The 21,088-nt window shown below is 48.4% G+C and overlaps 3 protein-coding genes across 5 annotated transcripts in view; 2 read left to right on the top strand and 1 right to left on the bottom strand.

The window, feature by feature from the left end:
* Nucleotides 1-21,088, top strand: part of CCDC117 (coiled-coil domain containing 117) — a 40,252-nt gene that overhangs the window by 302 nt on the left and 18,862 nt on the right. Inside the window, exons 2-5 of one of the 2 annotated variants that reach the window (XR_010622380.1) lie at nucleotides 1,175-1,225; nucleotides 1,571-1,807; nucleotides 3,156-3,293; nucleotides 3,800-4,572. Coding sequence is in view for 1 of the 2 variants with exons in the window: in XM_065738989.1 (XP_065595061.1) it covers nucleotides 1,175-1,225; nucleotides 1,571-1,807; nucleotides 3,156-3,293; nucleotides 3,800-4,052 (679 nt within the window). In the remaining variant the exon portion in view is untranslated. Of the gene's footprint in view, nucleotides 1-1,174; nucleotides 1,226-1,570; nucleotides 1,808-3,155; nucleotides 3,294-3,799; nucleotides 4,738-21,088 lie in introns of those variants that run through there. The other variant, XM_065738989.1, reaches the window with a different exon arrangement.
* XBP1 (X-box binding protein 1) lies at nucleotides 7,581-10,412 on the bottom strand. 2 transcript variants are annotated; one of them, XM_065738953.1, is made up of 5 exons: nucleotides 10,187-10,410; nucleotides 10,009-10,105; nucleotides 9,803-9,941; nucleotides 9,096-9,205; nucleotides 7,581-8,404 (listed from the first exon to the last, which is right to left on the bottom strand). In XM_065738953.1, exons 1-5 carry the CDS (start codon nucleotides 10,372-10,374, stop codon nucleotides 7,850-7,852), a joined length of 1,089 nt encoding a protein of 362 aa, XP_065595025.1. In that variant the 5' UTR covers nucleotides 10,375-10,410; the 3' UTR covers nucleotides 7,581-7,849. The 2 variants fall into 2 exon arrangements, with proteins under 2 accessions (XP_065595025.1, XP_065595024.1); XM_065738952.1 differs by having other exon boundaries at nucleotides 8,132-8,404; nucleotides 9,096-9,259; nucleotides 9,813-9,941; nucleotides 10,187-10,412.
* Nucleotides 20,213-21,088, top strand: part of ZNRF3 (zinc and ring finger 3) — a 71,040-nt gene continuing 70,164 nt past the window's right edge. Inside the window, exon 1 of the mRNA XM_065738960.1 lies at nucleotides 20,213-20,289. The gene's annotated coding sequence lies outside the window, so the exon portion shown is untranslated. The remainder of the gene's footprint in view (nucleotides 20,290-21,088) is intronic.

The raw sequence follows: 21,088 nt of genomic DNA, 5'->3' as shown, positions 1-21,088 counted from the left end.
CGGGAACGGCCGCGCCCGGTGCTGTGCCGGCCCTCGGATCCGCCTCGGTTCCCAGAGCGCTCGTGCTTTGTTTTCTTCCAGTATTGCGGTACCTGCACGTTAGAATTGCGTTGGTTGCCTTGCTGCCTTCAAGTCTGTTGCTGGGGGATGAAGAAGCTTTGAAAAACAAAAGAAACCTGAGCGAATTTACCGAGATCGTGGTCGTAGGTGCACGCGGTGGCTGAGGTTGGAGGGCAGCTTAGAGATCCCATAGCTCCATCCCATCCCTGCCGTGGGCTGGCTGCTCCCAGCTCACACTGCCCAGGGCCCATCCATGGCCTCGGGCACCTCCAGGGATGGGGCACTCACAGCTCTGAGCAGCAGTGCCAGGACCTCAGTGCCGTCTGAGTGAGGAATTTCTTCCTGACATCCAAACTCAGTCTCCTCTTTTAGTGTAAAGCCACTCCCTCATGTTCTGTCACTATAAGTGTAAGAAGTCACTTCCCTCATGCTCATAAGTGTCCAGCAAGTACTGGAAGGCAGCAAAGAGGGGCTTCCCAGAGCCTTCTCTTCTCCAGGCTGCTCTCAGTGACTTCTCCCAGTCTGTACCCATACCCAGGATTGCTTTACCCAACTGCAACACCTTGCTCTTGGCTTTATTAAGCATCACTGCCTTCTCACGTGCCCAAATTTTGCGCCTTCTGATAAGCTCTTAAGCTCTGATACATTTTAAAAATAGAATTGCTCTTTGAAATGTACGGAAACAATTTTTTTTGTAAGGATTCAAACGGTTCTGTGAAATGTTGCTGTTTGGTTATGTTTAATTTGAGCATGTTGCCATGAGGCATCGTATTAAGGGGCTGAAGTTAGATCACGTGCTGCTTCCTTCAGCATTTGGATTGTAGTACAAGTTGCTCTGGCTCCTTGGTGAAGAAAATAGCTAACATAAAGGAGAAGAAATGATCAGGCATTCTGCTCAGAGCTCAGCAGTTACAGCCTTACACGACTGTTGGAACAAAATGGACCTTTTTATCAGAGATTTGCACTCCCTTTGCAGCTGGTGACATACGGTGACTGTTGCTCTTAGCGTTGTTCAGGCTGTGAGTGAAGTTTGAAAAGAGAGGAATGTGTTTGGAAATTAGTGTCACAGAAACATGTATGTACCCACCAGTAACTATTTCTGTCTGTTTTGCAGTGTCTCCCTTCGATGTGGAAGGAAGCATAAGCTAGAAGAAGAGTCAGAAGGGTAAATTCAATTTGTGTTTTGTATCCTGAAAAAAAATAATTTCCATAAGTAATTGAGCTCATTTGTCTACAGAATGTATAGGAAGGGAACTTATTCCATCACTTCAATTTGGAACTCTTCCCCTGAATTGCACATGAGCCCAAACACGTTGCAGTTTCCTCAGTAATTGTATAGTACTGATGTTCTTGCATGGATACCCCCATGTTAATAAGAGCAGTGCTGATGTATTATTTCATAGTTCATCAAGCCAGGTGAAATGTGCTTCTCATGACTTTCTCTGACATATTTTCCTGTAGAATACCACGTTTCTCTTGGATCAATTGTAAACTTAATTTTGTTTCCTAGCTGTCCTGTGAAGAAGAAGAGACTGACAGGAGCCAAAAACTGCCCTTTGAATCCCAGCACTGAGGAGTGGATTCTCTGTGCAGGTCAGCAGGCGGCTGGGGAGGTGGCAACAAGTCAGTATGGTGGCAGCCATCCCGAAACTGCCATGTTAGAAATTCCCTGTGAAGAAATGGAGCAGACAATGGGGGAGCAGCAGTGCGAGGTTGCTCGCAGGAAGCTTCAGGAAATTGAGGACAGGTAAATGCAGGGATTGACTGGCCTGGCTTTACTGAGCTTTACCTGGTTTTCGTGGGTATTGAGGGGTAAAAGCAACATTTACAACAGTGTTGCCACACTGCTCAGTCTGGGATGAACGTTCTGTGTGAGTGATGTCTGTAAGCTGCCTGTGGAGTTGTGAGTGTTGTGCATGATTATGTGATCTGAACTTGAGGATGTATGAACAAGAGATGCTGAATAAATAACTGTCTCCTTGAAATCATCACACAGCATCAATATACTGTCCTGGGTTCTTCTGTGTGTATCCAGAGCTCACATTTCTAACTTACATTATCTATTCAGAATTGAGCTCAGCTTTTCCTTCCCAACAAATCATAGCTTGTTCTGATACTAATTCTTCAAAATGCTCAGGATAGATATGAATTTGTGAGTGTACAGAATAGCATGAATCAGATTTCTTTCCTCATGTATTAATCTGAGGTTCATCTTGTTAAGAATCAGGTGGCTTGGAAGGGGGGTGGCTCTTGTCAGTCCCCTATAGTCATGTAATAAACTGCATTCTTGCCTTCCAAAGACACTTGGGAATGTCATGTGTATGTATTGGTTGACTGCAGTTGAGCTGGTATTCCAGAATATTCTGCAGTGACTGCTGTGGACAGTTAGAGAAGCAAAGAAGTTACGTAAATTGAAAAGCCAAATTTTTTTACATGAGTGCTTAAAACATGGTGCATGAAAGAATGCATTTTTCATGGGTAAAAACGAGCAGTCATTTCTCATAATTATTTGGCTATATCTGCATTACAGAGTATGCTTTATGCCTCAGAGGATTATTCCCCACCTCTCCCAGCTGCTCTGCTAAATTTTCTTTAAAAGGTTTATAAAAAACAGAGGAGATGCCTCCACTTTGTTCTGGATTCCTCAACGTTTTGTGCTGTTTTAATCTCAGAGAGGTTGATACAAAGTCTTTCAAGATTAAGAAATGTATGCAGTAGCTTTTCAGTAATTCTTAAAACGAACAGATGGAACTAAGACACGGTTGGAATAGGACTGAATTGTACACCTTCCCAAGAAATGAATGTGGTTTATGTTTTCTTAGTGTCATTGTGCACTGCTGGACGATGCAAAGATAACAAAGCTAGCTCAGGTACCAGAAGCTGCTCGAGTGGCTTCTGTGGTTACAGTCATTCTTAGGGTATATTGGCCCAAGAGAAACTCATGTTAACATGGCCCCGCTGCTTCTGGTACCCCAGCCTACCACATATCTGCACTGTACAGTGCAGTGCACATGGACAGAACTGTACTGCAGTGGATGTGCCTGTTAAAAGTATGCTCAATAGTGTTTATTTCCCTCTTCCCCCTCCGTTCCTAGGATAATTGATGAAGATGAGGAAGTTCATGCTGATGGAAATGTTAGCAATCTGCCCACTCTTATCCTGTCAGATACCCTTAAAAAAGGGATGAAGAGGGATTTTGGTGAAGTCCTGACAAAGAAAATAATAGAGTCTATGTAAGTTCTGGAGGAAATCATGGTGCTATGTAGCTAACACGTGCAAATGAAATGAGATACACAGTCTCGTGTTTGTGGAGATGTCCTTAATTACAGTGTGATGCAGCCAGCATTGTGTAACCTGGCCAAAAACAGGAAAATAGCCTAATGTAAAACAGAATTAAGTGTACCCACAGTGGTCATCAAGCTGCCTGTTCTGTGCCCCTGATTTGTACAGAGTGAAATATTTGGAATAAACGGTTATATCCTCATTTTTATGTATGTGGGTTCCCCAAAGAAGGTCCTCAGCTGTGACCAGCAATGCCCATCCGGTTTGGTGGAAAAGAAAACAGGGCTAGAACTAGAAGTAATGGAACCAGAGGAAAATTGAATAGGCAAAAGGTTGGAATATGCATCCTGGAGTATAGTTCCAGGCTAGCACAGTGGATGAAGATACTCACTGGTCTTCTGCATTTATCAGTTGTGATTGAAGAACTTTATGTTAACTGACACTCCATCCCTTCCAGGAGCCGTCCCTCCATGGAGCTGGTGCTTTGGAAACCACTTCCTGAATTTCTCACAGATAAACTGAAGCCTGTTTCTGTTAAGAACTTCAGGCAGCAGAGTACTGAAGGCTGTCAAGCTAAGCAGTCAACACCACAAGCTGCTTTTGACCCACGGACTGAAACATTCCCTGAATCACAACAGACTGCCATGTCTCCAGATCCATATGCCAGTTTGGGAATCTCTGGATGTGCAGAAGAAGAAATGGAGCTGTAGATGCCAAATTGTAGACTGAAAGTGGTGACCTTGTGACGTTTTTTTTTTGTTGTTGTTGTTTTGATTCCCTCCTTCCTTCTGGTTTGTGTGAATCTGAAGTTTGATTATGTTTTTTTGTTTTCCTAGCAGCAATTGTAAGAACATGGGTTGGCCAGGCACGACTTTAGGGTTTTAAAAATATAATTCTGGCCTGTTAAATGTTCTCATTTTTACTGAGAAGGCAACCCAGAGGCCTTTGGAGCAAGGAAGCAGCTTTCCATCTTTGTTAATGATGAAATAGCCTCCTAATGCCCCTTGAAAGGTTTAAACTCCAAATAATGCTATGGTGGCTCAAGCCATGCTTTTCACTTACTGAGCCATTTAGACTGGTGTATATACTGTGCTTGGTCAGTTACTTTTATCCACATTAGAGAAAGGTATTGAAAGGAGGACGTCCTCCTGAGTGTAGTCAGACAGGAGAGTCACCCCTGAAGGAAGACAGCTCTTCAGGCAATTGCTGCTTCATCCTCAGCTTGTTCTTGTGAACTCCGGTACTGAAATGATACAGTCTGCTACTTGGTAGGGAAGGAGTGTCACAGCTGAGCAGAACCCCCAGCTTTGCAGAAAGTAAAAGTGGCTGCTGACTTGGAAGGTGACTATAAACTGTAGTCATCTTTCGTTTATGGTCTCGTGAATGTGGGTTTTAATGCTCTTCCTCCCCACATGGCACAAAGGCTAGAGAGAATTGGTTCCCTAGACAGCTGATTCACCTTGGACGTTGTGATGTGATTCTTTATATGAATTGAGCTGGGAAGTCAGTTCAGGACAGTGTAACTAGATTAAATAAGTGATGTCCTTTAATTTTGCAAAGGATGGGACATAATCAGGTAAGAGGGAGCTCATTTTCTGGTGTAAAGGCAGTCAAATGCTGAGTGTCAAGGTAAATGAGTCCCAGACTTGGAGACTGCTGACGATGATGGTGAAGAGAATGCTTGTTGTTTGCATGAGGAAAGCTAGATCCATGCTCTAAGCCAGATCATGCCATAACAATGCCACAAAGTTTATACAGATGTATGCCAAAGTAATATTGTATCCTGCTTAGGGTGTTAGGGAATCCTGAACGCACTATGGCTCTAGCTTTTCTCCATGCATGCTGCTTCAACAAGGCAGAGGATGTCCTGTGGTCTTAAGTCCTTAGCCTTTTCCAGAGAAACCCAAACTGAGGCTTTTATTGAAGAAAAATTCCTTTCCAAGTAATAGGTTGAGTCTTAGCATCCCAGTTTGTATCTGACATCCTGCTGGCATGAAGGAGCAAGTACACTGGCCTCTCAGTGATGCAGCTGTCTGCATAGAAAACTTATTCTTCTGGTGCACAGCTAATTGATAATCTTTATGATTTTTTTAATGTTTAAGTAACTCATAGGTGATAGTTTGATTTTTAAACTTCTGTTTTTACAGTCACTCTTCCTTTTGGCTCAGAACAGCAGCTTTCTTGGCAAGTGATCCCTGTTCTTAAATCCTGTGTATATCTTGTTCTTCTGGTTGAAGGTTACCTGAAATTTGCTGTCTGCCTGAAGTATTGCAGAGCTTCACTAAGAACATTCCGACACTGAATAGGTATTATGCAGAAAACTGATATCCAAGCTCCATTCCGGGGCTGTGGGGAGTGTGTGCAGCTTTCCCTTCTATTTCAGAGTCTGTTATAAATCTCTTGCATGTAATGTGTAGAATTTCTCATGTATTATTATACTGTTGAACTTGCTTAAAACGTACAGCCTTTGACCTGCTACATGGCTTGGGGACAAAGTAATGCAGCTTAGGGCAGGCTGTGGTCAGTGCGGGTAGAAAATGCAGTGCCTCCAAAATACCTGTTCTTAAGGTTGCAGGATTAGAGTGAAAGCTCAGGATTGGGAGTGTCATAGCTGAGAGCTCTGATGCTCAGAGAATGGAAAGGATAAAACATCCAGGAATTTGATGAAACCATCTCAGCAACATTGACATCTTGGCATAGGGTTTAGGAAACTCCAAGAAGCATGGATGTAACTAAGGCAGCTCCTTCCCTCTCAAAATACCAAATTGTCCTTTAAATTAACAAATACTGACCTCTGTTGTTCTGCATCTGAAAGAAGCAGACAAAAGCAGCAGACTACGGCCAGAGACCACGAGATGGGGAAGAACTGCACCAATGGATTTGCTTTGGCTTAGAAAATTTAAAATGTTTCTTGCTTGTTTATGCAGTTGTGACAGAACAGGGCGGAAGTGCCTCAGCTGGTGGGAGAGGAGCATGGGTAAAGCAGGAACCAGTTACCTACAAGGACTCAGCAAGACCCCTGCTCTAACACTTGGTGAGGGAACAAGCTCCCAGGCACTTTCAAACTTCTGTATTTCTAAGAGTTTGATTTGTTGTTGCCTTCCTTAAAAGACTTTATTATTTCTGTTTGCAAGGAAGATAGAAATGTGATGCAGTATTAGGGAAAAGTTTTATTTTGAGATATGGAAGAGCTGATTCTGGTCTGCCTTCTCTTGGGGCCAAATCACCATTTGTATGTGAGTTTTTCAATAAATTTTCTGAAGTATTTTTAGATGGTGCACTTCATCCTTAATACTGTGAACTACATAAAGGCAGCATGGTAACCAGGTACACTGCTGGACTCAAGTCCAGCAGCAATCCTGAACTGTATGAAGTGTGTGTTTTCTGGGGGGAGAGATCCCAGTAAAAACCACCACTTTGTACCAGAACCCACACTGGCATGAAGCCTCAATAAGCCACACCATGAACATCCGCAACTGTGAAGGTGAAAAGAGGGAACAAGGGCATAAGCAGTACTCCACTTTTGTCTGCTGTTTTAACCCATTTGGGGAGTAAACATATTAAACAGTCCAAACACAATGGGAATACGACCAGAGGACACCAGATTTTAAAGGCTTCGTGTTTGTGGCTCATTGAGACATTTCTGGATCTAAGTGGAAATAATACACTACTGAAAGCAGGCAGTCTATACCCATGTCACTGGGTGGCAGTGTTGCTGCTATTTTAATTGGTTAACGACACCTGGAAAGCTGTGCAGTAACAGAGTTAAAGCTGCCTCCAACAGCACATACTGAGGATGATCCCATTTACTTCATTTTACAGGACAGTTACAGTTCTTCATCCCATGCATATTCACAAGCAGTACTGCAACAGCTGAAGCACTGTAGGTCAGCACAGGTCTAACCCTGCAGAGACCAATGAGAAGAGCAGGCACAGACACCTGTGCTAGCTTGAGGAACAGAAGTGCAGAAAGACCTACTCTCAGAAATAAGAGAATGTAAAGCTTTCAGAGGCCCAGATACCCCCTTCCCCACTTCCACTGACATACAAGGCAAGAAGTGAGCTGCATTGCACTTTTAATTGCACAATATAGTTAATAAAATAGAGAAAAAGCAACTCTACATAGCCAACAGAAAACAAGCATTTACACAGTAAATCTATAAAATGTACAGGCTATTTAAACCCAGCTGTCTAAACATGGATATCCCAATTAAGCTTTCAGTGTTAGAATACTTTGATTTTCAGGTTCTTTCCAAATCACCAAGTCATTGAGAAATTAAGTTTCTTCTCCTAAGAGAACACTGAATGGGAGTGGTAGGGAAGAAAAACACCCTAGCCTTCTTTCCTTACCAGTAGAAATGCATGGCCATCACTACATCTACCAGCATTCATAGGAAGAAATGAGCAACGCTTTATGAATACAATCAATTCCGCTCCTTTCCACCCACAAAAGGTCAAATCCTGTTACCCCGCCAGGAGATAACCAGGGACAGTTAACACTACCAAGTTAGACACTGATCAGCTGAGGAAAGAGTTCATTAGCAAAGCTATCCTCCCAAGTACGGTCAGTATCAAGTGGAGAGGGCATGTCACTGAAGGGTGACAGGGATCCTTCATATCCAGAGTCACTACCAGCATCCAGCAGATAGTGCGAGGCTGCAAAGCTATGATGAGAGGGAAGCAGATGAGAGATGCCCAGCTCGGGCATTAAGCTGTCTACAGGCTCCTCTTTCACACATACTGGGACCTCAGCAATAGCTTTGTCTTCAGGTGGAGAGAGAGACACTCCCTCAATTTTCACAAGCATATTGGTTTCATTGCCCATTTTAACAGGAAACTCCAGTATTAAGGGTTTTGTGTATATGTGATCAAACCTTATGAGTTCATTAATGGCCTCCAACTTAGCTGATGGGGACCCCAGAGAGGGAGAGGAGGTGGTCGGTATGGAATTTGTTTCTCCACAGATCTCTTCCTCCAGCTTTTCCAGGCTGGATGATTCTGAATCAGCACATTTGAGAAACATCTCTGGGTCCAGATTGTCCAGAAAGCCCAAGAGATCAGACTGCAGAATAAAATACTGTTTTAGAAATACATACAACAACAACACATTACTGTGACATAAGTCCACCTTCATCTGAAAGTGGAGATATGCCAACATCACCACACAACTGCAGTTTTACAAAGAGCACCAGCATCAATAACTGCCAGTTAAGACTATTAACAAAGTAGTTCTCATCAATAGTTGTCAAAAGGGTTAAGACAGATTTCCAAACTGCACATTTGCATATTCATAGCTCCTGAGGATCTCAGACCCAACACATGCAAGCACCACAGTACCTAATGGCTCTAGGGAGCAAGATCCAGACACAGGCCCATCTGCCCATGACCACATGGTAAGTAAGCTTCCTACCCTGAAGTCTTAAAGCAACTCATCCCCAACTGTCTTGAAGCCCCAACAGCCTCCTTAAATGTCAGACATCAATAACCAAGCTTGTTTTCAAGAGTTGAAACGCTACAGTACTTTTGTATACTTCTGCTGTATAACCTAGTAGACTGTCCAGGCAATATTGTTTAGAATGACCAACTGGACTTGTTAAAGTTGCATTAACATCTCCTGGACTCATGGGATACCCATGAGATCTTTAGCCACAAATAGGTCATTCCAAAGCTTGAAAAACAAGCTGTAGAAGATCAGAGACTCTATATTAACAAACTCTGAAGCAAATCAGACTATTTAGAGTTTAGATGCTCACTTCAGAATCTGAAGAGTCGCTGCCATCAGAATCCATGTGGAGGTTGTCAGAAATGGTGACAGCTGGGCCTGTGCCTGCTGCAGAGGAACACGTAGTCTGAGTGCTGCGGACTCAGCGGACCCGGTCACCAACCTGATGTCATCCACCTGGGATTCCTTCACAATCTGTTCAAGGAAAAAGCTCCATCAGTCACAAGTGTTCTGGCAGGCAGGACAGCATCCTCAACATCACGCCCTTCTGCAAACTTCTACCATTAGATTCTCTACTTGTTCGTGCAATATCTGATGAGATGAGACCACATCCTATGATGGCTCAAACCTCTCCACTTCTGGAAATCCACCTTACTCACCACTGTTAAATGAGGGTCTAGCATCTCACCACTTTCCCAGTTCTTTTGAGACATGTACAAAGTGACCATAACAGCTCTTTCTTCCTTTCCACCACAGAGCACAGTCAAGCTGTGGGTGCCCAAGGCCATGGATGTGCCAGGGGCAGCATGAGCTGGAGCGGGGCAACCAGCCCGGGTCAGGGGGTGGGGCCAGGGAATCTCTACGGTCTCCTCCAACCTCAGCCATTCTGTGACTGTACACAACACAGAGCAGCACCCAAACGCGCTGCCACCTCCCGCACGGAGCACTGCAGCTCCGCTCCGCCCACCGTCCCACGGCGACCTCAGGGAGCGGCACCGCCGGACTCTGCCCCTACGCGGGCACTTACTGTGGGCTCGCACTCCGGCTCTGTCTTCAAAGCGTCCAAACCGAGGCGGCGGCGGAGCTCCTGGTTCTCCAGGGAGAGGCTGCCCGTCCGCTCCCGCAGCCGCTGGTTCTCCCGCAGCAGCTGTTGGTTCTGCAGAGAGCCGCGCGCGGTCAGAGCGCGTCCCGCAGCCGCCCCGCACCCCGGGCCCGGCGCTCACCTTCTCCTCCAGCTCCACCACCTGCTGCTCCAGCTCCGTCATCCGCGCCTTCTTCCTGTCCCGGGCGCTCTGGGCCGCCACGCGGTTCTTCAATTTCCTGCGGGGCACAGCGCGGTCACCGCCGCCCCTCCCCCCGCGCGGGGGTCCCCGCGCCGCCCCTCGCCCCCCATCCCCTCACCTGCGCAGGGCCTTCTCCTCAGGGCTCAGGTGGGTGAGGCGCTGCCGCTTGCGAGCCGGCGGCGGAGCCTCCGGAGGGCCGGGAGCCGCCCCCGCGGGCAGCACGACGGACAGGCGGCGGCCGGCAGCGGGCTCGGCCGCGTCACCGGGGAACAGGAGCAGCCGCGGGGCTCCGCACACCGCCGCCATGACCGCACCGACAGAACACAGAACACCGCTCCGCCAGCGCGGCGGCCCCGCCCGGATATCTACAGTCGTGGCTGTCTCTGATTGGTCGGGGCGGAGTGACGTAAGGCACAGCGCGGGCCGCGATTGGCTGCGGGCGGGAGCAAGGCCGGGGCGGATTGCATCAGACTGGGGGGAGGGGCGGCGCGGGAGCGGAGCTCGGCCTGTGGGGCGCGGCGGGCGCTGCTCAGTAAGGCCCGGCTGCTCAGAGCCGGCCCGGCGCGGAGCTGAGTGCTGCCCCTGGAGCTTATGTCCGCTCTAACGTGCCATATGAACAGCTGGCGGAAGGGACCCTGCAGTCCGGCTTTGTTGGATGCGTGTAGCATTGCTGAGCCTGGCTGCTGAACTTCTTACCGAGGATGTATTCAGGCTTAGCGAGACAGCGCTGCTGCCATTGGGATGCAGAGTACTGTGGGGCTAAGTCACTGGGTAAAAAAGTGGAAAAGACAAGTTAAATTAAGCCTGTCTTGAGCTGAGATGTACTTCCAATGCCACTGCCCAGAGCTGTGGGTGCCCCACTCCTGGAGGTGCCCGAGGCCATGGATGGGCCCTGGGCAGTGTGAGCTGGGGGCAGCCAGCCCACGGCAGGGCTGGGATGGAGCTGGGGAGTCCCTGAGGTCCCCTCCAACCTCAGCCATTCTGTGATTTTTGAACACTTTAATTCAGACTTCTGCCTTTTTGGTTTTCTTTTGTTTTGCCAGCTTGCTGTTTACACTTTCTTATATTTCTAATATATTTTTCCCCAAATTATTGCATTTAAGCCCATGATCCACATGACAGTGATTACTTCAGAGAGCTTCTTACCTGGCCTTGTGTAAACATTAAAGAATGGCTGGAGTGTGAAGCGACCTTCAAAGGACATCTGCTCCCACTGCCTGCAGTGCACAGGGACACCCACAGCTCCATCAGCTCACAGCCCTATCCCCTGACCGTGGATGTCTGCAGGGATGGGGCACCACCACCTCTCTGGGTGCCCTGTGCCAGGGCCTCACCACCTTTACCATAAAAAATCTTCCTTACATCCAATGTAAATCTCTCTTTCAATTTGAAACCATTGCCCCTTCTCCTATCACACACACCATGCTAAAGGGTCTGTCCCTTTTTTCTTACGTACCCAATTAGATCTGTGGTTCATCACCACAATCTGAGGATGTGCCAGTGAGGATACTGCTAGCTGTCCTGCCAGAAACAACATTAGTTCCTGCCAACAGCTTTTATGTGGTATGTTCCAGGTGGCCAACCTACCAAAGGAAATCGTTCTGTGTAACAAAGGTGGAGAGGCTTTCCCCTTGTGTAACATCAGATAGGGAAAGAAATATGAGTTGAATGTTATCTACGCTTGAAAAAATGGGGCACAGAGGAGGTAAAGAAAATGGGAGTATACAGGGAAAAGATAATTTAACTAATAGGCATAGTCTGAGAAAGTGCTTGTTTGCCCAGTGTGTGTCTAGAAACACTTGGAAAGTGGCCTAGGGCCTCCAGCTCATGTCAACAGCTGGCCTATTCCCAGATCTGTATCAGTAGCTGATTAAAGAGAAAGGAAACTGTTCTGCAGCCTAAAGCAAGGTTATTCCAAACTTGTAATGTTTGTAATTATCTTTCTGTTAATTTTACGTATTCTTACATTTCATCAACACACTGAGATGGAAGAGTGCCTCTCTCAAAATATGAGTCCTCTCAGTCTTCAGGTGCAAAATTACCATTGCCTTTCTAAAGGAGACTGCTAACCTGGTTGCTGAGCTCATTGGCAGCTGGACAGGGAAGACTTCAGCCCTGTGGCTAGGTTTGCTGGGGTACTGGTAGCACTCTTACTGGAAGTTGCTCCATTTTAACATTTTTTCCAGATTTGATTAAGCTCTTGGCCTAAGAAAAGGATGGTGCTATGTGCTGTGAGTGCTCTTTAGAAGTGATGTTGCTTGAGAGAAATTGTGTTCACCTATATACATGGATGCATGGTAATATGTTTGTAGCGGTAGCTAAAAGGAAAGAGTAGTACACTCACTTGAGATGGATATTATGAATGCAGCTTTAGGAGAATGATTGTTGCAGAATGAGGTTGGGCAATAGAAGAGAGAGGGAACTTGCTGCTGCTCTGCTGTCCCAGTGAGCTGAGAGCTTGTGTTCTGGACTCTGAGTAAATATTTGATGTGCTGAGTGAGCTCTGAGGAAGGCAGCCAACTGTTGAAATCTCACATGCTTTTAGAGCTTCTGTTCCAGTAAATTTTCCTGTTTGCACATCCTGATTCAGAACTGGAGCCTCTTCTTGGAAAATGCTCCAGGAGGTTGAAGCCGAGAAATCCAACAAAGTAACATGACATGCCAATGTGTTATGTCAAGCAGGTATTCCCTTTATTACAGCACTGGGTGCATGGGGATCGCTCCACCAGACATGCACACTGAAGAGAGAAATGACTACATGTTTAAAGGCACAACACATAAATATTCATCACATTCCAAGGACATGGACAGAAATTCCAAAAGTGATTGACATCTCCAGTGATTGCGGGGTTAAATCTAAGAGTAAATGTCCAGCTGTTAAGGGGATTGCATTATGTCACAACAGCAAGTCTGCCTCCTTATCTTCACGGGACTCCCCCACTGAGTTGCAAACAGCAGCTCTACTCCAGTGGTACATGCATGTCTATAGTCCCTGTGTTTCTTTCTAAAGTTACCTGTTTGCTCAAGCTATGAGGCCTAGTTTAACAAATATATAGATTCAATCTAATTCATTTCCTTGATTCAAGTTAAACAACTGCACACAGTTAAACCTGATGGCTGCTTCCCTACTGGTGAAGCCTAGCACTGGGACAGTGCCCACTTCTGGAAGGAAACAGCTTCTGCTGTTTCTTAGGTTTCATTTCCTGGGCTTTGGAATTTCCTTAGAAATTCAGAGGCCCTGAGAGTCCTGGCAGCTTTCTTGTTTTGTCAGAGGACGGGGCTGTGAGCACTGATGGAGCTGTGGGTGCCCCTGTGCACTGCAGGCAGTGTTACCAGATGGCCTTCATGGGTCCTTTCCCACTCAAACCATTCTATGGTTCTATGATTCACTAATTCTTCTTGCAGAATGAAGAGATACTGTTTCCAAGGACAGGTCTGGATGTTCATCCTGTTTTCATTTTTCCTCACAGATCAAATAGCACACAGTATATAGTCACCATTTCTTCATTTCTTAGCGCTCTTTTCTCTTTCTTTGCTTCCACGTCCTGCTGTGCTGCCCTGAAGGATCACTGCATTGTGCATCTGCCCTGTCCCACAACTCTCATGTACCCTTGTGCTGCAGATCAAACAGGAGTTTGCAAAAAGGCTGTAGTTATCTATATAAGGATATTTCTAGTACAATTAAATATTTCAGTTTTGCAGGTCTGCTTCTGCGTCCTTCTCCCTCAGCAGACAAATACCCTTACACAGAGTAGAGGGTTCCCAAATGTTACCCCTTTTTGCTCGTCGTTGCAACAGTAACATTTGAGTGCATAAAATGAGAAGCCATGGGAGACATCTTGAACTGAAACGCCTCTGGAGAAATCCTGGCTCGTATCACGCCGTCCAGGGCCGCTCTCCGGCTGCGAGAGCAGCTCCTCGGGTGCGGGAGGACTCCTGCTGGCTGCTGTGCCGCGGTGCAGCCACGGCCGGAGGCAGCGCGCTTGGGAGAGAGGGATCTGAAGTTTCATTTAAGAATGTTTTAATGAAAAAGAACCTTCTCGTTCAGGTAAGAGTCCAGTAAGTCTCTCTGGTCATCGGAACCTCTGCCCACTTGTGCAGAACTCTCTGATGCTGGTGTTCAATTGCTTCTGATACCCATTTAAAGCATGGACCTTAGATGTCACCGTACTGTGTGGTGTGATGATGGTATATCCCAAATTCCTCTATGATGTTATTTGATCTATACAGGGGGATTTCTGAAACACCACCTGCTTCTTAAACTTGAGTGTTAAGAACAGCCCAGAATTCCAAACTAAATTCTAAATATCCACAATGAAGGAGGAAGATACTGAGTCAATGAGACTCCTCCTCTCCTCTCCTCTCCTCTCCTCTCCTCTCCTCTCCTCTCCTCTCCTCTCCTCTCCTCTCCTCTCCTCTCCTCTCCTCTCCTCTCCTCTCCTCTCCTCTCCTCTCCTCTCCTCTCCTCTCCTCTCCTCTCCTCTCCTCTCCTCTCCTCTCCTCTCCTCTCCTCTCCTCTCCTCTCCTCTCCTCTCCTCTCCTCTCCTCTCCTCTCCTCTCCTCTCCTCTCCTCTCCTCTCCTCTCCTCTCCTCTCCTCTCCTCTCCTCTCCTCTCCTCTCCTCTCCTCTCCTCTCCTCTCCTCTCCTCTCCTCTCCTCTCCTCTCCTCTCCTCTCCTCTCCTCTCCTCTCCTCTCCTCTCCTCTCCCCTCCCCTCCCCTCCCCTCCCCTCCCCTCCCCTCCCCTCCCCTCCCCTCCCCTCCCCTCCCCTCCCCTCCCCTCCCCTCCCCTCCCCTCCCCTCCCCTCCCCCTCTCCCTCTCTCCCTCTCTCCCTCTCTCCCTCTCTCCCTCTCTCCCTCTCCTTTTCTCTCCCTCTCTCCCTCTCCCTCTCCCCTCCCCTCCCCTCCCTCTCTCCCTCTCTCCCTCTCTCCCTCTCTCCCTCTCTCCCTCTCTCCCTCTCTCCCTCTCTCCCTCTCTCCCTCTCTCCCTCTCCCTCTCCCCTCCCCTCCCCTCCCCTCCCCTCCCTCTCTCCCTCTCTCCCTCTCTCCCTCTCTCCCTCTCCTTTTCTCTCCCTCTCTCCCTCTCCCTCTCCCTTTCTCTCCCCCTCTCCCCCTACTGTTCTCCACTCCAACGTATACAGAGCAGTTAATGGGAAAACCATTCCTTTCTATATGGGCACACTATTACCCGCTAATACTCTTGACTCGCCGCCCTCAAATGGGAAAGTCATCGCTCACCAGTGGGGGGAGACAGTCACTGGCTCCTGCAGTGACAGGTTGCCCTCACCCTTTTGAATGGATTTCCCATTGAAATGTGCCACACTGGGTTATCTGGTGTTATCAGATCACTTGGAATTATAAATCATAGGAATAAGAACCATCTTTTTCTTACATCATTTATCTGAGCAGATCCTTTTTAGGTACTTTCTGTTTTCTTTGCAAAGTGAATGAAGGATGTGCTATGCTCCATGTAAAGTCAGGCTGATACTGGAGATAATCTCAAACAGATGGAAATTCAAAATACACAGTAACTGAAGTAAACTTTTAATCCATACTCATTGATTAACTTCTCTTTGAGAAAAGGCCATGTTTTCCTTTGCTTTCAATATACTTGTTCTTAATACCACTGGGGCCCTGCCCTTATTGCCTCCCTGCAACAACTTCATTTCTTCTTCCCTTCCCTATGTTTTGCATTCCTTAAACATCCCTATCCAGGAAAAGACAACACATGCTGTGGCCAATCTGCTGCCATACACATACGTTTTTTCTGGCTACTGTCATACAGAATGTGTAACAGCTGAACACCACCCTCTGCTCCACCCCCCCACCCCCCCAAATGAAGGGTGCTGTTCTGTTTACATGCACTCACATTTTCTTATGTCCTTTCCTAATCGCAACCCCTTAACACACAAATAGAGTTACACAAGCCTCATGTTAATTAAATGAGATGCATTTGAATTGAGTATTTTGTTCGAAAACTGTAAAATCCATAACAGACTGTTCTTTGGGCAGTAGAATTGAAAAAGGGTTTTTTTTAGGCATGTTTCTGCCTCTTTTGCTTCCCATCTCCTGCACACCCTGGTGAGTGCTGCTGCAGTACCCAGAGGCAGCAGCCTCTGATTTTCACAACATTTGCAAGAATGTACAGTCTTAAGACCTCTGTTCTGCCCTTAAGCTTTGTTAAAATTAGCTGATGTGTTCAGAAGAGTGACAGAGCTGGCAGGCAGATAGCTGTGTTTAATTTCATTATGAAATGAGGCTAAAAGAGGCTCTAGGAGGGGTTCTCCTGTGTGCTGTATTCATGGTTGTCTGCACAGATGTGGTGGAAAGCAGCTTTCAGACATCTCCAGCCCAGTGTATTTTCAAGAGTAGAGGCAGCAGGACCAGGGAAGCAGGATTACTGCCTGGTTTAGTAGTGAGGACTGGTGGTCACGGGGTGAGGACTACTCAGAGCCGGGCTTTCCTCTTGCCTGATGTGCAGAGCTGCATTTCCTGCACAATATTCCAAGCTCTGTCCTCAGACTTGAGCTTTTTCTATAACATTCAGCAAACTGGTATGGGGGCACTTCACTGAGATTGTTTTCCATCCGTGTGGGAGGAGGGCTATATAATACCTAGTTATTTGCAAGGGAAATGAAATGTAGGAAGTTTAGTGTCAAAAGCATCCATTGGTGTTGGTTGCCCTCTTCTCAGGGCATTCTTTTTCAGACCATTTGGAATTATATCTCATTTCATTATGCTCTAAATCAAAGCTCTTATTGACCTCAGCTGCAGTTATAAATGCTTGAGGCTTCTGTATGTCAAATCCCAGGCCTCAGTTTACTATGTAGGAGGAAAAAAAAAAAAAAGGAACCATAACTGAATTATTATGGCAAACTGAACTGGGAGCCATAATGCTGCTAGCTGGGAAGAAAGCCAGTTAGAAATATTTGATTGCTTTACTGTTAGACAGACCATTCTTTTCCTGAAATCTCCTGCTTGGATTTCTGCCCAAGTAGGGGGAAACTTAGTGACCTGAGACTCGGTGCCTCGTGTCACTCCTTGCTATGTGACTGTGAGGCTACTGCAAAGGCAGTGCTGCTGTGCCTGCAGACCCCAGCTATGGATAGTTTTGGAAGTCTATTTAATTATAAATAGAGGCATGGGTTCTATCTGTCCATCCATCTATCTATGTACCTACCTACCTATTTTCACTATACTTCATAAATTTGTATCTGCAGTGGGATCCTGCAGTGAAGGCAAAAGTGTACCCAGGTAACAGAAGACTTTCATGGTGCAAGTGGAGAGGGTACAAGATTACTTTTGAACTGTCTAATCTAAATACACCCTTTTATATATATTTAAATCTGATATCTTACTCGTCTATCAAAGGTGTAGTATTTGTATGACTTTTAAAGATGAAATAGAAGAGGGGGGGAGGGAAAAATGAATCTCCAGCATTCACAGATGCCTACTGAAGCCTTAAGGACACTTGGGATGCCTTGACCTACAACTTATAAATGAAGCTGTTGACATTTACTAATAGAACATTTGTTGAAAGAACTTGATTACAGAGGCATGAGGACCTATTTACAAGAAGAAAAACATTTGGTGAAACAAGAATCTCAAACCTGACAAGCAAGGCTTAAAAATCCCCCAATTGTTGGAAATTAAAGCCAATTCAAATAAAAAATAAATACATAAATAAATGAGAGGTCCATGAAATGTTACAATGCTGTAAATGGACTAGATGGATGTCAGGAAATTGTTACAAAAACCCAGTTGTTCTTAATGGTGACTTGATCTCGAAACCATGATTGATCAGTTCTGATACAGAACAGTGGTTATGGCCTCCTGATGTCTTCTCCCTTTCCCCAGTGAAGCAAGAAGTGCCCAGGCTGTAGGAAGGGCCCCTGGAACAGATCTACCCTTCAGCACAGGGCAGGTGGCATACACTGAGTGTTCTGGAGGACTGGACTATCCCAAATATTTTCCATGGGATACAGTATCGTATTTAAGACTTTAGGAAAGGACTTTTTGAAACAGGTGAAGAGATAAGAAGAGCAAGGCACCTTGTGGGTGGGCAAGAGGTTTTGTAGGTTTGTTTCTTTGTTTCTTCATTTTAGAGACCTGTACTCTTTAGAGTGAAGAAGAATGGAAAGGCACAGAGCATGCAGAACCTCTTCTGGACTCCTGAAGGGATGAGAAGAACGCAGGTTAAAGGTGTAGATGTCAGAGGCCTAGTCCACAGAGAGGTAACAGTGGCTCATTGCAGTAACAATTACTTCAGTATCCATCTCACATTTTGCTACAGATCAGGAGACCATGTATCAGACTCTGGGAGGACATTCCCAGAGTTCTCCTCCTTTAAGCTCTTCATGTTGGTTATGATGTAGCAAACTCTATACCATCCAAACACCAGACATTGCTTCGCACATGAAAGAAAACCAAGCAGAAGCGGTTTGCAGGAAAGATGCTTTTATTCAGTGTACTAGATGCTCATTTCTGGATTCCTACTGGAACACAACTTCATAATACTCCAAAAATCATGTTGACTGTGTCTGAGTTTGTTTACTGCCTTCTCTGTTGTAACCAGGCCCCAGCACTGCAGCACTGCCTCTTCCAGCTGTCTTTATGTGCTTTTGGTAGGTTTGGCAACCTTTGATTCGTTGTACCAAATTCATTTATTATGTCTTTTAGGGTTGTTTTGTGCCTTGTAGTTGAAGTCCAGAACATATGCTCCTTTAGCCACACCTTGACCCACCGTCAGTGAAGAAACCTTAACTGATTTAAGCTAATGCTGCTGTGTCCCACTAAGAATCCCATTATCCTGTCTCTCACACTCATAGAATACTGAGTTCAAGGCACTGATCAACTCTCCCAGGCCTGAAGCACCTCTCCAGTGCAGAAAGGCTGAGGGAGTTGGGCTGTTCAGCCTGGATAAGAGAAGGCTCTGAGAGACCTCACTGCCCCCTTCCAGAGCTTGCAGGGTGCTTATAAGCAGGGAGCAGCTTATAGTTTTACATTGATGGAACATGGAGGAATGGCTTTAAACTAAAAAGGGGGGGGATTGAGGTTGGATGTCAGGAAGAAATTGTTCACTCATAGGGCAGTGAGGTCCTGGCACTGCTGCCCAGAGCTGTGGGTGCCCCATCCCTGGAGGTGCCCGAGGCCATGGATGGGCCCTGGGCAGTGTGAGCTGGGGGCAGCCAGCCCACGGCAGGGATGGGATGGAGCTGTGGGTTCCCTCCAACCTCAGCCATTCTGTGGCTCCTGCCCTACACTCGGACGAGAAACGTGCCGGATCGCTGGCAGCGTGCTGGAAACGGCAAGTGTTGGATTACCGCCACACACGTATGCAGAAGAGCAGCGCCTCTCCAGCACAGAGAGAATCGGTGCCACGGGTACACGGCTTACGGAGGCCCACAGCTGCTGCAAGCCGCGTACCAGCAGCAGCCGTGAAGCCCGCCGCGCCCAGGGCTCCGTGCCTCACGCACCGGGGCATCCCCCAAAGGCCGGCGCCCGCTGCCCGCCCCCCGCCGCCCCGGCACCCGCGCAGGGCCCGGGCGGGCGCCACAAAGCGCAGAGGCCGCAGTCACGCCCCGACCCCGCAGGCCCGGCCCGCGTGGGAGGCCGCGTCCCGCCAGGGCCTTCCCGGCAGCAGCGGGCCCCGCCGGGCCGAGCTCCGCCGGGCTCCGCGGGGCCGTGCGTGTGTGCGCGTGTGTGTGTGTGCGCGACGAGGGAGGGACGGAGCGGGTCAGAGACGCGCGGAGGGCGGAGATAACCCCGTGGTGGCCGTCACGTGGAGCAGATGAAAGGGAAGCGGCTCGGCGGGGCGGGGGAGCAGCCGGGCCGAGGGACGGGGAGCGCGGGGCCGGCGGCGAGGAGCGGGGCGCGGCGCGAGCGGGAGGGGCGGCTGCCATGGGGCGCTGAGCCGCCCGGGAGCCCGGCCCCGGAGCTGGAGCCGCTCGGGAGCGATGCGCGGCGGCGGAGCGCCTCTCCCCCCCCGCCGCGCGATGAGGGGCTGCGGGGCCGGCGCGGGGCCGGCCGTTCCGCCGCCGCTGCTGCTCGGGCTGCTGCTGGCCGCGGCGCCGGGAGCGGCGCTGGGAAAGGAGACGGCGTTCGTGGAGGTGGTGCTCTTCGAGTCCAGCCCCAGCGGCGACTACACCACCTACACCACGGGGCTGCAGGGCCGCTTCTCCCCGCGCGGGGGCCACGCTGAGCGCCGAGGGCGAGATCGTGCAGGTGAGCGCCACGGGGACGGCGGGCCGGGGAAGGGGGACGGGAACGGAAGGGGCTCCGGCCCCAAGATGGCTCCGCGGCGCCGTCCGCCGTCACCTGGCGGCACAAAGCCCCGCGCCGGGCCGGGCCGGGCCCCACGTGCGGCACGCGGCCTGGGGGAGCGGGGCGCCGCGGTGACAGATGCGCGCACAAAGGCCGCGGGGGCGCTCCGCAGAGCCGGGCCCGCGCGTCGCGCCGAGCCCCGTCTGACAGCCCGGCGGGCCGCGGAGCCACGGAGCCGCGGTGCGAGGCCGCGACGGGAGCGGCGACGGCGGCTGAGGGGCGGGGATGGTGCGGGGTGCGGGGGGGGGGCGCCGTCGGAGCGGCCGCCGCTGAGCGCGGCGCGGTGCGTGCGGATGGCAGCGCACGAGGCGCTCGCTGCTGCTCCGCGCCGGTTCCCCCTGCAGGTCCGGTGCCGCTCTGCCTACCTGTTAGCGCTGCGCTCCGATCTCGCCTCTCTGACTCCTCCTTATTAACGCTCCTCTTGACTTCTCGCCGGAGAAATAATGTCGGTTTTTATCTGAACGCGGCTGCCCTTTGCTCTGTTTGAAACTCTTGAAGTGCTTATCTAATTTCTTTGTAGTCGCTGGTAATTGTTGACTTTATTTTCTTTTTTTTTTTTTTCCCCTTAGGATAAGTAAAGAAAAATGACTTAAATGGTGTTTTAATAAGTTTGATTGTTAAGCAACTGCCAATAGCAACCCTAACTTCTCATTAACAGCCGTGGAGTTTCTTGGCTTGAGTTTTGTGTGTGCGTGCATAC

Source organism: Cyrtonyx montezumae, unplaced genomic scaffold (genome assembly GCF_038088225.1).
Source record: "Cyrtonyx montezumae isolate F1298 unplaced genomic scaffold, pur_monq_1.0 scaffold_23, whole genome shotgun sequence".
Lineage (NCBI taxonomy): Eukaryota > Metazoa > Chordata > Aves > Galliformes > Odontophoridae > Cyrtonyx > Cyrtonyx montezumae.
The sequence above is the reverse complement of the archived record's forward strand: the minus strand, read 5'-3'. Positions and strand labels throughout refer to the sequence as shown.